The 16,292-nt window shown below is 38.8% G+C and overlaps 2 protein-coding genes across 10 annotated transcripts in view; both read right to left on the bottom strand.

Annotated features, from left to right (window-relative positions):
- Positions 1-391: 391 nt before the first annotated feature.
- zswim7 (zinc finger, SWIM-type containing 7) lies at positions 392-11,337 on the bottom strand. Its single transcript, XM_062432917.1, has 5 exons — positions 11,246-11,337; positions 9,498-9,519; positions 7,671-7,773; positions 1,866-1,970; positions 392-537 (listed from the first exon to the last, which is right to left on the bottom strand). The coding sequence occupies exons 1-5, from the start codon at positions 11,322-11,324 to the stop codon at positions 427-429; spliced, it is 420 nt and encodes a 139-aa protein (XP_062288901.1). The 5' UTR covers positions 11,325-11,337; the 3' UTR covers positions 392-426.
- A 2,080-nt stretch (positions 11,338-13,417) lies between these two features.
- ncor1 (nuclear receptor corepressor 1) overlaps positions 13,418-16,292 on the bottom strand; it is a 59,765-nt gene continuing 56,890 nt past the window's right edge. For all 9 annotated transcript variants that reach the window (XM_062433515.1, XM_062433516.1, XM_062433520.1 and 6 more), the window contains 2 exons: positions 16,034-16,210; positions 13,418-15,926 (listed from right to left, as the gene is read on the bottom strand). In XM_062433515.1, coding sequence (XP_062289499.1) covers positions 15,691-15,926; positions 16,034-16,210 — 413 coding nt within the window. In that variant the 3' untranslated portion in view covers positions 13,418-15,690. The remainder of the gene's footprint in view (positions 15,927-16,033; positions 16,211-16,292) is intronic.

Here is a 16,292-nt window from a genome sequence, read left to right as displayed (position 1 = left end):
TCCTTAAAATGTGCATTGAAAATTATATAAGAATTTATATTTACAAGTAACACATGTAGACAAAAACATACATTCATGCTTTAAAAATGTCTCTGGAGTAACTCACTACTTCCCTAATTGATGCAACTCGAGAATGAAATGAACTAAAAACAACACGGCACAGATGTCGTTACCCTGGAAACAGATTAAGAACTCCTCCAAAAGAAAAAAAACAAATAAAGCAACATCTGGTGCCTTTCAAAGAGACGTACAAAAGAGCAGGAACCTTAGTAAGTTTTCCCGTGCTCCCGTCCTCTCGTCGGTGACCCGGAGTGTCCCCTTTTAAAACATCTGCTCTCGTCCAAAGCGGATCCGCGCTGTCCCCCCCGCCGTGGAGCCAGGTGTGCCGGTCCACCTGCCGTACTCATTACCGAGTGTACCTGGGTGTCACGGGGCTGCGGTCCCGCTGAGCAGCGCTGACATCTGCTGATCAGACACGCTCTCCTGCTGACTCACGCCCGTGGCCTGACACAGGTAGGCGGCCAAGATGTGTTTGCACTGAGAGACAAAAGAGCGCAGACGCTGACTCATCACATGAACATGGACACCGGCGTGATTAATGACACAAACATGAAGCGTCAGTGACACTCGGATCAGACTGGAAAAGACGCCGCTGGGCTCTGGCCTGTTGAAATGTTTCCACTGAAAATAATAGTCACAAAGCAGGACCATTTCCAATATTTATTTCAATTTATAAACATGTCTATAAAAGAAAAGCACTTATGAAGAAGAGGGTCTGAGTGTGTATTATTTTTCCAAACAGACCTAGAAGTAACTGCAGTAGCTAAACATGTGAGCAGAATGAAAAGTAACTGTGCAGCTCTGCATTGTGTGCATGTGTCACCGGGCACATACAGAAGTTCCTTTTGTTATTATAAATATTAACACGTTAATCATCTACTTTTTTTTCACCGCCAGCCCTTTCCATGCATTATAAATAAGACATTAACGCGCCTGTAGATTAGTCTTTACATAAGCAATGAGCCAACGTGAGGTGAAAAAGGCAAAACGTGCAGCAGGATTTTTTTCTTGTTTGTGAGCTCATGGCCTTCTCTTGCTGCTTTATCTTTCCTCTTACCTATTTGCCAGATCAGACCTGGTCTGGCCTTATCCAGTTATGTTGGAATCTGCAGGGCCCCTGAAGTAACAAAGTGGCTCCAGCGGGGGGAGGACCACAGGCTGCATGGTCAAAGTCATTAAGTCTCTTAAGTGTCGACATGTTTGAACTTGTAAAAATCGACTCAAAGAAGTCGGCTCCAGCTTCATCCAGCTTCTTAACTTGCTGGGGGAGTTTGATGAGGCGGCAAATAGCTTTATTTTTACCGTCCTCAGTTATGGTTTCATGGGGAATGATACGAGTGGTGCCGAAGGACTGGAGGGGAGTCTCCACGGTCGGGTTCAGCTCTCTGTTTCTCACACTGATTTTAGCTGCATCCTCCAGGGGTTACGAGTCTTCATAATACTTGGAGCAAGGATGAGGTTATTTGCTGGCAGATATTTAGAGCTACAGCACAAGTACAAACATCCATTCAGAGACACGGAGACGCCCCTCGGCGAGCAGACAAAAACACGACCCGACCACAATACATCTGTTAGGCACATTTTGACGTGTGCTTGGTTCTCGCTGTTGACCGGGGCGATCGTTTTCTCCAGGATTCACGCTCGGCTGACAAGACACAATGGCTGTGTGTAAATACGCTACTCTATTTACTCTCCCATATATATATGTGTGTGTTTTACAAATGTTCAACCCCAGCAGGACCACTGTGTATGAACATTTGTACTCAAAAATGGAAACCCAGGCCATCAGTTTGTTTGAGACTCACCAGCAGGCCTTCATTTCTGCGGAGCACGGTGTAGGCGAAGGCCGGGCACGGGCAGTAGTGGCAGGACACGAAGCAGGTGTACAAACGTCCCGAGCCTCCCATCACCTGCAACAAATTCATGCAAAGAACATTTAAATATGTGGCAGCTTGTGAGTTTCAAATGTATTTGAAAGGTCATACAGAGACAAGTGTGAGTCGTGTCTTTATGGAGCGAAGTATTTTTGAAATGCTGTTTGTGTTGGCTGATTCTTTTTAAAAATATTTTCAAATGGTTTCTTCTTTCTCATTTGTGAATTTGAACCCTTTTGTCCTTAAAAAGCACAGCAGACAGTCAAGATGATTGATGTGATGATGTCATATGGAGACGAGTCCTTCAGCTGTTTCATGTGTGAAATTAAAGTGTTCCCACATTATCACAGAGGTCACGGTGTTTTACTGGGAAACAAGCACGTCTTTTAATTCCTCTAATTCACAGCTGTAAGCCCATCAAACAAATACACTGATTCACATGAAATATCTATAAGCCTGTGGAGCTGTGACTGTTTCAATGAAGATAAAGATTTGAGATTCCCAGCTTGTCTCTCTTTTTAAATATTGATTTTAAAGTCTAAAATAACTGGAATATCCCATTGGAGAGTGAGTTTTTTGGGTGGACTCTCCTTCTAAATGATGCACAGAAGTGAGAGAACGGCAGTTGGGTTGAAGGTGAGGTTGCTTCCATCAGCCTCATCGTTTCACATTAGTTATTTGGAGGAGACGGGATAGAAATGATGCATTTTTAAACAAGCTTCATGTGGTGCCTAATGGCCTCAGCTGACATGACAGCGCCTCCGCAGTCTGCGAATGCTGGCGCGCACGCTCAGCTGCAGACGGTGATTTAAACCTCGTCCTCATGCACATGACACACGAGGACATTAAGTCGCGGGATTAGCTTGACACTTCGCAATAACTAATGCCTCCCAAGATGGGAGAGCAGGCTCCATTATTCTCCAGAGCTTTAGTAAATTACCTTCTCCTGTGACCTACAAAAGTAAAAACACCTCATTTGTTCAGGGTGACACCTCATTATAAATAAGGCCCAAAGAGACAATTACATGGACTTCACACACGTCAGCAAAGATGAATAAAGCGCAGTGTACAGCAAGATGCTAGGCTAGAAGCTGTAAAACTGTGAGACCAGTCCAAGAACTGCTACAATCTCTAAAGGAGCCTGGTTTATTGAAAACCAGCTCACATTTTGGCCTGTTTTTGTTCTCTGCTGGCAACTTAGATTATGTGGCACTGCTGGCAGCTAATATCTTGAATAGACACCACAAACTGCGGGCCTCCACTGTATGGCAGAGATCCAGGTTTCTTCAACAAGGAACTACGTTAAGAACTGCCATGAACAGTGAGAGTTAAAGCCTGGGCAAAGATCCAGCTCCGTCTCAGCCTGAAATGCTGGACTCTCGTGGGAGCCTTGAGAGCGGGGCACCACCACAAGACAGAGGGTCAGGAGGTTGGACGGCCCTCTGTCCGCTGGTTCCACATCCCAGAAAGGGCCGGAAATTTAAAGCTGTATGAAGTCAACTGGACACACACACAGGTCCTGTATCTATACTGACCTACATCTGCATCACCAGTGGTTGACTCATATAAAAGTTATATATATATACATACACACACACACACACACACACACACGGCCTGTCCCGTGTGTGCACTGATGAACTACTTCAAGTGCTAAAAAGCTTTCTTCTGTGGGACAAAGTTTATTTTACATTCCAGTCAGGAGAAAACTTTGGCAAACGTGACGCCACTGGAGAAAAGATAAAATGCGTTGGGGAGAAAATTAGCACAGCGTCGTCTCAACTTCCCCTCTCACCAGTTTAAAATGACATTCTTGCTCAGGTGGAAGCAGTGTCAAACATGACCAGAGGCACAGAAAATATCATAGTCATAGGTGGTCATTCTTTTCTATCCTGCAAATATACTATCTGATGAGTCCCAAACTCAGTCCTCATATTGTTAGTTTTGTTCAACTGGCAGTCATTTATAAAAGGGCGTGACTGATACCAGATTTTTGGGGTCGATGCCAATACTGCTATTAGGGAGTAAATCATTCTGAGGGTTAGGGTTAAACTTATATATACAGAATATATACACAAAAAACATGTTTTTGCGATGTGGTTATCAAACACTTGTGATAAAGATATATAATGGAGGCTGTGATATTTTACAGTTTAATTATAAACTTTATAAACTGTAAACTTCACAGGGAATTTAATAATTATAAATTCCTATTAATAATAAAAACATGTACGTATATATTCAACTTGAATTAAGAAAAAGGATCAAATATACATAAAATGTTGCCTATATAACTTTTTTTTTTTTAAACCAAACAAACATATATGCCAATACCAATATATCTGCCATAAGCCAATATTGGCTGACCAATATATCAGTCTGGCTCTAATTTATATATATATTTTTTCTTTTTCTTTTTTTTTTTTTAAAGCAAATCCTCACATTTGATGAAGCAGGAACCAGCAAGTGTTTTGCCATTTTTGAATGAGTTAAATAATTAATCAATTACCAAAATAATCTCAATCAACTATCTCATAAACTAATCTTTCCCGCACATCTGTCCTCAACAGCAATGTCAATATTTAGTTGAGTTAAAGACTGAATATCCATAGAGTGTTCCTGCCCATACAGTGGGAGTTGTATTACTGTTCATGACTTCCTTATGTGAATATACTATTCTATGAATATGTGAATATAATACACTATACTTATCAGTGAACTATAGGAATGACACAAGGTGAAATATCCCAGCAGTGAAATGCCACGCTCTCATGAGCTATTCATTCTTTTTACGGAAAGAAGAGACCTAAAACAACAGCAACATGAGAATATCCAATTTGTCCCACAGACACAGGATATTAACAGGAAATCATTAGTTAATTTATCATCTTCCGAATGAAGTTTGACGTAGCGCCCAGTTAGATTGCAAATCCCAGTGCTTCCAGTAAGAATCCGTTTCCAGAAAATGTCTGCTTATTTAAGATGATTGTTTATTTGACCTGATGAGACAAATTAGCTTTCTCCTCCTCTTTTTATTCCCACCTTACAGGAAATATAAATGTAAGGACACTTGCTGAGTCACTTCCCCATAGTGTCATAGCAGATTTCATTCAACTCAAGATGTTAAACAGGGATCCTCAAACTCTCAGCGCTTTCACATGCAGCCCAAATATGGTCCACCCTGCAAGGTCACTGTTATGACTCAGCCATTGGTCCTCAGTGTACCATCTTCACTTTACTACCAGTTTTCATCACCCTAAAGTCAGTCAACTCATTATATATACATTATACTAAGGCAAAGCTTGCCTCGCTCTGGTTTGAGAGATTTAAGTAGGATGAGTTTGAGGCGCTCACCGTCATGTTGAAATTGAGAGTCAGAGAGCAGTGTAAGCTAAATATTTGTGGCATGGCTCTGAAAAACAACTGATGAGACACTGTGAGCACTCAAGTCTCACTTAATGTTTCTCTAACTGTATATACTGCTAACATAAAACAGACCTCCACAAGATCACAGGAGCGACACTCGCAGCAGCTCATCACACAAAATAAACTCTATCATCATGAGAAAAAGAACATTCTGTGATTATTAATGTGTGGTTCATGCTGTAAAACCTCCCTGGAGGTATGTCCAATATCGCATGATGTAATTTAAGAGTCTGTACCTGCAGGTGAGTGTCAAGCTGCAGGAATATTCAACTTGGACAAAGTAAAATCACTGCTCTGGTTATTCACTGCTTTCCATGAAATACTCAAATTCCATCATTACAGTAAACAATTCTGAGTCCTCTAAGTGTGAAACATTAGTAATTGGCCTTTGAGAAATAGATTTTAGTGATATCTTCTAGATTAATGGTCCACTGCATACTAACGATGACGCATTTGATAGACCAGATAAACAGCGATCTGTTGCTAGTTTTTTATTTAATGATTTGTTTTAATAACAGTTCGTCTACAGTTGCGTGTCTCCCTACGTGAGTCATGATGTTGAAACTGAAGTGCTGCAGAGCTGCAAATAAACAGTGAAGCAATCGGATACAATAAAGAGAGAGAAACGTGTGATCTTCCCACAGGCTCGGACATACGCAAACAGTCCAACAAGTACAGTAAGACCTGTGTCACAGCAGCCTGCATATCGTCATTTCCTCTTTATTCACAAAATAATGAAATGAAACACCATAACACATGTAAATGAAGGTATTTTGGACACTGGATATAACATTAACAACTCCTTAAGTATAAATAATGTGTTTAAGGATGAAATGAACCCTCATTGTATAAAGGTACATCTCAAACATCTGGACATTATAAGAGCTACAAGAGGTCTTTCATTCTTTTCCCAGAAGTTTTTTATGTAGAAGAGAGGAGAATAAAAATAGACTATTGTATTAATCATTTCCAACGAATGCTGTTGGACCTCATACATCAGTCAGCCTTGAAGGAATGATGTGAAACAATTAGGACAATTGAATTCAAAGTGTCCTGAGAGGACACAACTCATATCTGGATTTAGCTGCATTGTATTTTATAGTTCCTTCAATAAATCTGTTTTTGCCAGTACTTGAAGGAGTTTACAGGAAATTTGGGTCATAGTGACCACAGACCCAGCGGACCGCCTTGTTTCGCCCACCGCAAGTCCCTTTATGTCCTTTTGAGACTACACTTGAACTTTGAGGACACCATGACTTCAGTTCATTTAAAGATTAGGGAGCAATAACGTTTCTTCTTTGAGATTAAGATATAAAGTTATTTCATAACATTGACTATTATTCTGTGTTGGAAATATGTGAGTTTACATAATGATGGGTTGATACAATAAAAAGAACTAAATGAGGGAGCAGAGTCAGTTTCTATGTTTAAGGTTTGCAGTGATACATTAGTGATGAGATGTCATAAAGTTACCCACAGACGTCACAAAACCTCAGCGAGTTAGGTCACACCTTTTAATGTGACCTTTATAAATATAAAATGGCACAAGTTGGGTTTCGCTTGGCTGTTCACACAATACTGAGCATTTTGAGCCGTGCTGGGACTTGATTAATGCGTGTCCCACAGGATGATTCAGGGATTTATCAGAAAAAAAACAATGGAGGTTATTTATTTTATGCTTTCTTTCAAACCACCTGAAACTGCCAACTACAAACACATGCAAAATTTGACTCATAACCTTTTCTTAATAAGGGCTTCTGACATTTTGGCACTTAACAGTGGACTAAAATGTTCTGACTCATGAGGATCGGTGAGAGAGGGAATTTTCAACTCTTAACTAGAGTTTAATAGAAGTAAAAAAATATTAAAGGCGATGTTCTCAAACACTCAGACTAAAATAAAACTAAATTAAATGTCAACATCCACTGAAAAAATCCTTTCTCTTTGTCTGAAAAACCCCAAAAGAGTTTTGTTCTGATGATCTTGTTGATCTTAATGTAAATATATTTACTAACTGTTATTAAAGTGATAATGTGCTCTTTTGGTGAGAAGAACACACATGAATTTGCATGATTTCACTCTGAATTTTGAAAAACTATGAGTCAGAGACCAACTAGTTTCTGGAGCATAAGAACAGAATAGGTTTAATCATAGGAATGAAAGTTCTCCTAAACAAACTAATGATGGAGCTCCTACAGGTTGGAAACTGTTTTACTGCGGAAGAATGTGGATATCATGGTGATAAATGAGTGTCAGGAGGCAAACATTCATTTGCAGGAAGTAAACAGTGTTGACAGATGCATGACAGACCTGGAAAGCCTTGCGTCCGCTGGGAGATGACAGACAGGTGACTGAACGCTGGTCCACCAGGTCCAAAGCTGGGAGCGCACATGGCCCAAAAACAAACTTCAGCCTGAGAGACACAAGACAGAAAATGTAAGATGTGAGAGAAAGAAGACACACAACATATTTTCTCCAAGTTTAAATGTGTACATGACAACGCAACACAAATGCATAATAATGACTTATGCATATACAACATGCTGCAAAAAGTATACAAACAGAACCTACAGAGAAGAAATTTGAAGTAAAGATCAAGTTATAACAATCTGATAATGAACCCTTAAGTCTGTGTGTGACTTAAAAAAAGCATCTATTGTTGAACATCTCGTTGTTGGTGGCAAAAGAAATTATCAAGTCAAGTCAAGCTTTATTTATAAAGCACATTTAAAAACAACCTCAGTTGAAGTGAAATGCTATACAGTTATTAAGATACAATATAATCATACACAAATATAATAATAAATAAAAACAATAAAGGAATAGTAAGAGCTCAATTTAAAAAAAAACAACCTTATATTGGCTCAAACTGTTGCCAACTTGCCACCCACTCTATATCAAAAAAAGAGAGGTAAATGATGGTTTACTCAATGGAAATAAATAACTCCATGTAAAGACCAACATGTTCTTATACCTGGGTTCCTGTGATTGCTTATTTTACATTACCAAGATGATAAGAAGTTCTACTGATTTTATTGTGAAATTAACTAATATTTATGTATTTATTATTTCCTCCTTCATTTATTTCTTTTTCTTTTTTTAAAAGGAGACTCCTCTCTATGTGGATGTATGGGATGACATGATTTATAACTTCTATATATGCTTGCTGGTATATTTCTTGTTGGTTTTTGACCTCTTTTCTTGACAGGGTAGCTGTGCGCAAATACTAATGTGCAAAAATATAAATAAACATTTGTTCAGAAGAAGAAAAAAAAAGAAAGCATCTGTCTTCAGGTCTGACTTTTTTTGGGGGGGCTACTGCTGGTAGAAGAACAGATATATCTGCCTTTAGGGGGGAAACACCAAAACTTGAAATTTAAATTTGATACATCAGATGGATAAGAGTATCTTTATTTAGTTTGTACTTGTGCTCAGAATTTAAAACTGTGACCATCATGCATCCACTGACATGAAAAATAGGCGAGCTGTTTTGTATCAGTTTTATCCTCCATTAAAAACTTGTAAAAGCAAATTTAAAAAATAATAATTTTCAAAATATATAACATAACTCATTTAATTACATTTTGCTTGCTATCATTAATGTGGATGCCAGAGTTTTGCCTAGGAGGAAGAGATGAGAGAAAGCAGGATAAAATATATAAAACAAGGAATGATGCCTGCTTGTGAAATACCACAAAGTGATAAAGATCCCCTAAAGTGGTGACGTCCTGACTAACAGACAGGATGTGGCTGTGACCCAGACAGGGAGCACCCCTTCACTCTCAGTAACTCAAACCACCGTGCCAGGAAATGCCCTAGTAAAGACACACAGGAGCATCATGACATTGTGTCTCAATACTACGTCACTTTGGTAAATCCAGACTGTAAAAATGCCTCACAAGACCTCCCCAGTGTGGTTTCTGCACTTTCACACCCACTCATATTTAGCCATGCGCAAACCTTTATACATAGATCAGACTCAGAGGGGGGAGAGTAACTATATTTATTGAGTCTAGTCTTAAATTCAGAACATTGTTATGATTCAATGTAACATAATGTCTTCATGACATAAGTGGCAGAGCTTGTAAAAAATAATTGAAGTTAATGGTTGAGAGGAATAAGGAGATTGATACTTACGCAATTAGCAGTTCATCAGGAACTATAAAAAAGACAGAAAAATGACACGAAAAATGTGTGTTAATGTATGATTATTATTATGGTCATTTTTAAACCAAAAAAAAAAAACAATTTCACAGATTTAAATGTCGTAAAACTTTAAGTAATATTTTCCTTTACCTGAGTGAATCTGTTCAGAGTTTACAATATAACAGAGAAATCCCTTAAAAAACACAACCTACAATGTCGTTGCAATATTTTGATGCACTGTGGGCTTAATTTTTTCTTTTTGGTATCGAGAGAAGCTGGAGGCCAAACAGTTATAGGCCCAAGTCTAACTACTATTTCAGATAACATCTGGAAAAATATGAAGAAGTACTGTTGATATGGCCCAGGGCATGGCACTGCGTCAGACTGGCTCGGTGTCAACTATTCAAACCTGCAGTATTGTTCGATCCCTATGTGTGACTATTCTTAGCCAACATTAAGAATAGGAGTGTGTTCCTCAATTTGCCTGTTTTCAACATGACCATGTAAAGATAGAGCACATTTACTTATTACTGGTAACAAGTCCACGGAGGCATGCTGTGCAAAATGGGGACTTAGGGCTTGGCAGGAGTTAATCCCTTAAGAACAATACATGACTTTGTTGTGGGTTTTTGGTGGCATAAACATTCCCAAAGTTTATATCCTGTGAAATAAAAACTGATCCGGTACAACTATTTTATAATACCTATGTTCAATTAGTGTAACATTATCTGTTGATCTGTGAGCCTGGACATTAAGATGGGCTGGTGATGTGTGAATTATGTGCGTTTCATCATGTTTGGACAATCTTGTTCATAATATACCCAATAGGCCTTTTTCACTGGAACTAATAACATTAATGTAGTTCAGCTCCATATGAGTGTCCAAGTAAGGCAGTATGCACAATAACAGACCCTGACGGACACCTACATGGAACCGAGCCATAATTTATATTATTAATTACACCTGTGATTTACCTGCTGTGACATGTCAAAATATTTGCTGTGAAAAATGGTTTGTTTTTTCAGGTGTGCAAGCCAATAGTTGCCTATAATAAAAGGAGGTGTGCTGTTTATTAGGTACACCTCAACAAAGGTAATGCAGTATGATCCAACAGTTGTGCAATAATTCCTATCTTCATGAAGGTTATAAGAGAGCGGTGTTGATTCATTTTATGGTCTATTGGAGGTCTTGTTGCACTGTACTGATATACTGAGCTGAGAGATGTTTCTTAATATTTAGTCCACTCTAATTCATACAATACAGGACAACAACATCACAAACTACAGCCTCCAAAAATGTCCATAACATAAATAAACACCTGACGAAATTAGATGAAATAAAACCTGAACATAATGGCCTTTATAGAGGACGGGTTTATTACAGGGCTGTTGCGTGGTTCTGTATTAGTTTTACAGATATGCACCTAATGAACTAAAATGTAAATGTATATTACAGCAGCAGCGCCACCTTCAGCTCAAATACTAAATTACATCGAGGTGTAAAGCACAAACTAGTACATTAACGTAGTCCAAATGTACATTTAATGCTACATTAACATGAACTGTACATGTCCCCATAACTAACTCACATTAAGTGAAGTACAGTAACATTAGCTACGCAGGTAAGTTACCGTCAGTCTGCTCACAAAGTCAATAAAAACTGTTAGCTTAGCTTGTCATTTAACAGCTGCGTTTACATTAAACCGTCCAGTTCATCTCTCTTCACAGCTCTCGTCTTACTTTGAGACGTTTCCTGGTAAGTTTTCTGGATATCTCTGAAGAGTTGTTGAGCTACATCAGGTAAAGTAAAGTCAGACATGACTGCGACTTCATGTTTGAGAGCGCCGCGATTCATGACGTCATCAGCTCTTCGAGCCAATAGGACACGATCAAAATATTACGACTTCCGGTGGTGTCCCTCTTTTTTTTCTTTAACCTTTATTTGTTTTATTGTAGGTTTGTGTTTTTTTTATTATTATTGACATGACTTCACGCTCAGTTTGTTGATACAGTCAACATGGTGGCAAGAAAAAAGGGTCAAAGTAATAATAATAATAATAATAATAAATAAATACAAGAATGAATAGAAAAATAACAGAAGAGGTAGGCGATATAATCTTTTTAAAAATATATATTTGACATACTAACTGTAGTTATTATGTGCACATTTCTTAGTGTTTATAAGCTGGACAGACTCGAAATACCTTCTAAATTCAATCATGAAAAGTTCAGACGATGATATCTTGGATTCCTGTTAAGTTTTCCCAGTAAAGTGAATAAACTGATAGCCTGTTGAACTTTATGGTTTTTGTTTTCATAGTATAATATTACAGCTTTGGCTTCCAGCTTATTTAAATAACTGGTTTGAGTGTCAAAATAATACAATTTTTTTTTCTTTTTTTCCAAAATCCAAAATGAATTCTGACATTCATAAAATAAAATTCTGGCCAGTTCTTCAGTTTTTAAGAAAATGACTTTTCATCCTGATGTCCACAAATCTTGAGACAAATTTGTTGGTGGAATATATATAGTATAATATACAGTATGCACAATTTTATCTCAATTTGTTGGGGATCAGCTTGCCTCTGCCATGCATAGCCTTCTTCTCTTACCTTAGTCCCAGACAAATACATGTTATGACACTGATGCTTGGTTCAAGGCCCATAATTCCCTGTTGTCTCTCTGGTATTGACTCCTCAGTTGAATTGACAAAACAGCATCATGCAAGTGTCATAAGACATGAAATCACTTTGAAGACAATTTGAAATGTCGCAGGTGAAAAATCAACATGTGGTAATATTAAATTGAATGATGTTAGAATTCTATTTATGTTCTTTGTAGTGGTATTGTGCATGTTGGCCCACTGTGACACTTTAATAATGGTGCCAACATTTTCAAGTCAAAATGTGTACTGTGACTAAGAGCTACAGGCCTTTTCTATTGGTGATGTTTAGCACAGATTTTACTTATAACTAGGCAAGAAGCTAGTGTGTGCAACAGGCACTTTTCTCCTCATGAACCAGTAAGTTCAGAAAAATAAATCAACTTCATTCACAGAGCAGAATAGAATAGAATAAAATATACAGTGTTAGACCTACTATAAAGCAAAGCCATGATGTATTTCAACAGCTGATTTTTTCATATTCATTAGGAAACACGTCTTAATGCACTTGCCTACAATTAAAGTGACCCACAGTCCTCCCTCTATGCAAAAATGTATTCAAACATTTATCTGAAGTTAATATGAAGCTTAAGCCATCCAAATGAGTCCCTTCCACCACAGCTCAACAGGGAAACACTGTCGGAGGAAACACAAACAGGGAATTTGATGCTTAAGACTGTAAATATGGCAGATATCTACTTGATATTACTAACTCAGACTTCTGAAGCCTCATATAAGCTTCACATCAACTTTTAAATGCAGCACTAAATGACTGTGTGGACACACTGTGGATTTTGGCCCCCCATCACTTACATTGAAAGCATATTTGAAGGGGATTTTTTAACAGCCAGTCTGAACAGGAGGAATGATTACGGTGAGAAAAACCTCTTTCGCTGTTCATATGGACACCTGACTGTTGGTTTAGGACACACTTGAACAATTGTGAAATATCGTTTGACTGGACATCAGCATAAATGGGGATGCGGCAGAATCTACATGTTACATTAACCATTAATCTGCATCTGTTTTCCATTATTTTTCACACAAACTTTTGACCATAGCTACACGATGGCCGATATAAAGCCTTGTAAAGGGAAGTGTTATTCTTCTCCATTAAACCATAAGCTACACTTCTTGACAGTGATGTTTCATGTCATATTGTAGGAATGCACAAATGAAATAGAAATTTCAGTCACTGAGAATTATGGCCAGGGAAAAGTCAATAAAATAATGCAACGTCTATCAAGAAGTTACACATTTATCAGTGGTGGAGAACTGATCCACTTTATTTGATTGGTCTGAACTCTTGTAATAGCCTACTAAGAGACATTTGTGCGATACAAACATTGCATTTCAACATCATAGGATACACGGGTTTTCAAGTCTCAATTTCAAAAAAAGACAAAAAAAGTCACCACTGTGTGTTTGATAGAGAGCTGAAAAGATGCTCCAATTCTTTTTCGGCTTCATGTCGGATTTCTTTAAGATTCAAGTCTGTAAACTTTTTTTTTTTTTTTGTCATTGCCTTTGTAAACACATAACATCCCATCTAAAAACAGGATGAAGAACAAAGATGTTGAAAATGACAGAAAAATAAAAATCTGAACATGTGCTATGACAAATGATTCAAAATTAAAATGAAAGGAAATAAAACAGGAAATATCAAGTTTTGTTAATTGAACAAAGTGAAAGCTGAAAAAACCTAAAAATGTTTTTTTTCCACATCTAAAAAAAGACTCGCAAAGGAACGTTACTGCCATTTATGATGTTGACCTAGAATAACTCATCCAAAGCTTTACGCCTGTTGATTGACACGATGAAAGCAGAGATTAAGTGGTCACGGTTTTGAATCACCATGATAGCAAACTCCTAAACATTTAACTGTACCATACACTTAGAATTGTAACTGTAATGCAAGTGTCACACTACAAAAATCATGTACCAGCTACAAGAAAAGACAGGAAGTCAAAACATCCAGATTTCTGTGAGTGGTGGGGGAAAAAAAGTTAAAGCACATTATTGAATAACTCCTGTGCTGGAGGCTGAATAAGTTACACAGCAGGTAGGTATGCTTTTTGTTGTCAAAAGCTACAAAGCAAAAAAAAGTGCAACAATGGTGCAGACCATTCTTTATGTTTGGTTAGTTTTGCCTTTTTGTGTAATAGAAAGACACTTTACAGAGTTCAGATTTTTGTCAGGACAGTATCAAAAAAAAAAGAAAAAAAAAGAGGGACTACAGGAACAAATACAAACATCAAACACCAACGTATATCTCTGAGAAAATTAGTTAAAGCTGCCTTCTTTCTCAAGTCACAAGGCATGGCAAAACCGTCAAAAAAAAAGAAAAGAAAGAAAGTTCCTGTGGTACTTTTTTTTTTTTTTTAAACCATGACAACATTGCAGAGCAGATCATTCTGGACAGGTTGGAAACTGCAGAGAGAGACAGCTACATGTGACACACCATGGTCAGCTCTACCGAAAAAAACCAAAACAAAAAAAAAAGAAAGAAAGAAAAAAAACAATAAACAAAAAAACATTGGCTCACTTTCATTATTCAGACGGGGTCCAGGAGTAGTCATAAGGATATCTTTTCCGGCACAATTAAGCTTATATCAGACTTTTCACCTTTCTGCTATGACACCAGTGTTCTCAACTTGCTTTGAAGACATTACTCTAGAACGGGGTGAGAGGTTACCTCTACCATCTGATAGTTAGAATACATGCATCGTCTCCACTGTGAGTGAAGAGAGGAATCAAGTATGTGATGCTGTTCAAAATGTTAAGTCTGTTTTTTTTTTTTTTTGTCCACGATGTTCAGGCTCTGGTGGTGCTTGGTGGATGGCGCGCAGGGTGGCACAATCTCTGTGCTCAAACAACAAACCACAGGTCTATGTCTGTCTTAGCGGCCGCTATGGTAAAAATCTTAAGAGTGGGTGTCAAGTCACGTGTGGGGTGTGGGGGGGTGGACTGGGAGAGGGCAACTGTGATATTAAAGATTACACACCTTCTCTTCCCGTTTAAAGTGGATCAATTTAAAAGCGACATTAAAATAAGAAATAATCAAGTTAAGAAAAACACTGCAAAAGGTTACTCTATTTACATACAATGATTTTCTTAAAGACAAGGTATATCTTTACAGAAATCAAAACAAAAATTCAAGAAATAGTCTCTTATGTTGTTTCTTTTTACATATCAAGTTCTTCATATTTGCTGTAGCTCGTGTCATCCACTCGGTTGAGTATTCTTTATTTCCCCGACAGGCTGGGTGAGTGCTTCCGGATCAAAAGCGAGTCTTGTTCTGGAGAGCCCTGCCTGTCACGGGCTGCTGCTATACTCTCATCTAACAGCCAGGGGGCGCCATAGCACCAAAAATAAAAATGACACCACCCCATCTACTTCTCACACTCGCCGATGAGCAAGTTAGTACTGGGAGAGGGGGGTGAACAGACGAGCCTCAGAGCAGGCCTCTCTTCTTCTCTTCTAGTTACTGGGGAGGGGGGGGGGAGGCTGTAGCGGGCAGGGCTCAGTCGTCGCTATCAGACAGGGTCTCGTATTGTTCTGACAGCAGAGACTGCCACACTCGCTGCTGGGCCACCGGTGCTCCAGCTAGAGGCTGCTGCTGCTGCTGCTGCTGCTGCTGCTGCTGCTGCTGCTGCTGCTGTTGCTGCTGGCTCTGTATGGAGGGGGAAGCCATGGAGGTGGGTGGCGTGCTGCTCAGTATGCGCATCGTCAGTGGGTTGTAAGGGAACTGCATGGATCCTGAGGAGAGAGAAGGAGATGGCCAATTGAAACATGTAGATCATGTTCATCCACGTATTTCTGTCTTTCAATTATACCAGAACACAGTAATTGGGCTGGCGACTCACCTGTGGATGAGGGTCGGTCGTCCCAGCTCCACTGAGGCTGGGCTTGGGCTTGTCTGTGATAATCTCCCTCAGAGTGGACGGAGGACACCGAAGATGGACGCTCCCCTCCAGCGTAGGCCTGACCCAGGTTAGGTGACTTCGATTTCCGGCTGTTGGCTTTGCTCTGCTTCTGCTTCGCTGTAGATTCAGACAGGCAGAATGTGTAAATCAGCAACATGTTAAACATCAGACTGTGTGTATGTTTCTGTTGTGTGATTTG

Source organism: Scomber scombrus, chromosome 14 (genome assembly GCF_963691925.1).
Source record: "Scomber scombrus chromosome 14, fScoSco1.1, whole genome shotgun sequence".
Lineage (NCBI taxonomy): Eukaryota > Metazoa > Chordata > Actinopteri > Scombriformes > Scombridae > Scomber > Scomber scombrus.
This window is presented reverse-complemented; position numbering and strand designations above follow the sequence as displayed.

Coding starts and splice junctions, on each gene's coding strand:
- zswim7 (XM_062432917.1), bottom strand. CDS start 11,324: ATGTCTGACTTTACTTTACCTGATGTAGCTCAACAACTCTTCAGAGAT. Junction 9,520..11,245: donor TTACCAGGAAACGTCTCAAA/GTAAGACGAGAG, acceptor TCTTTTTTATAG/TTCCTGATGAACTGCTAATT. Junction 538..1,865: donor GCAGAAATGAAGGCCTGCTG/GTGAGTCTCAAA, acceptor TTTGTCTCTCAG/TGCAAACACATCTTGGCCGC.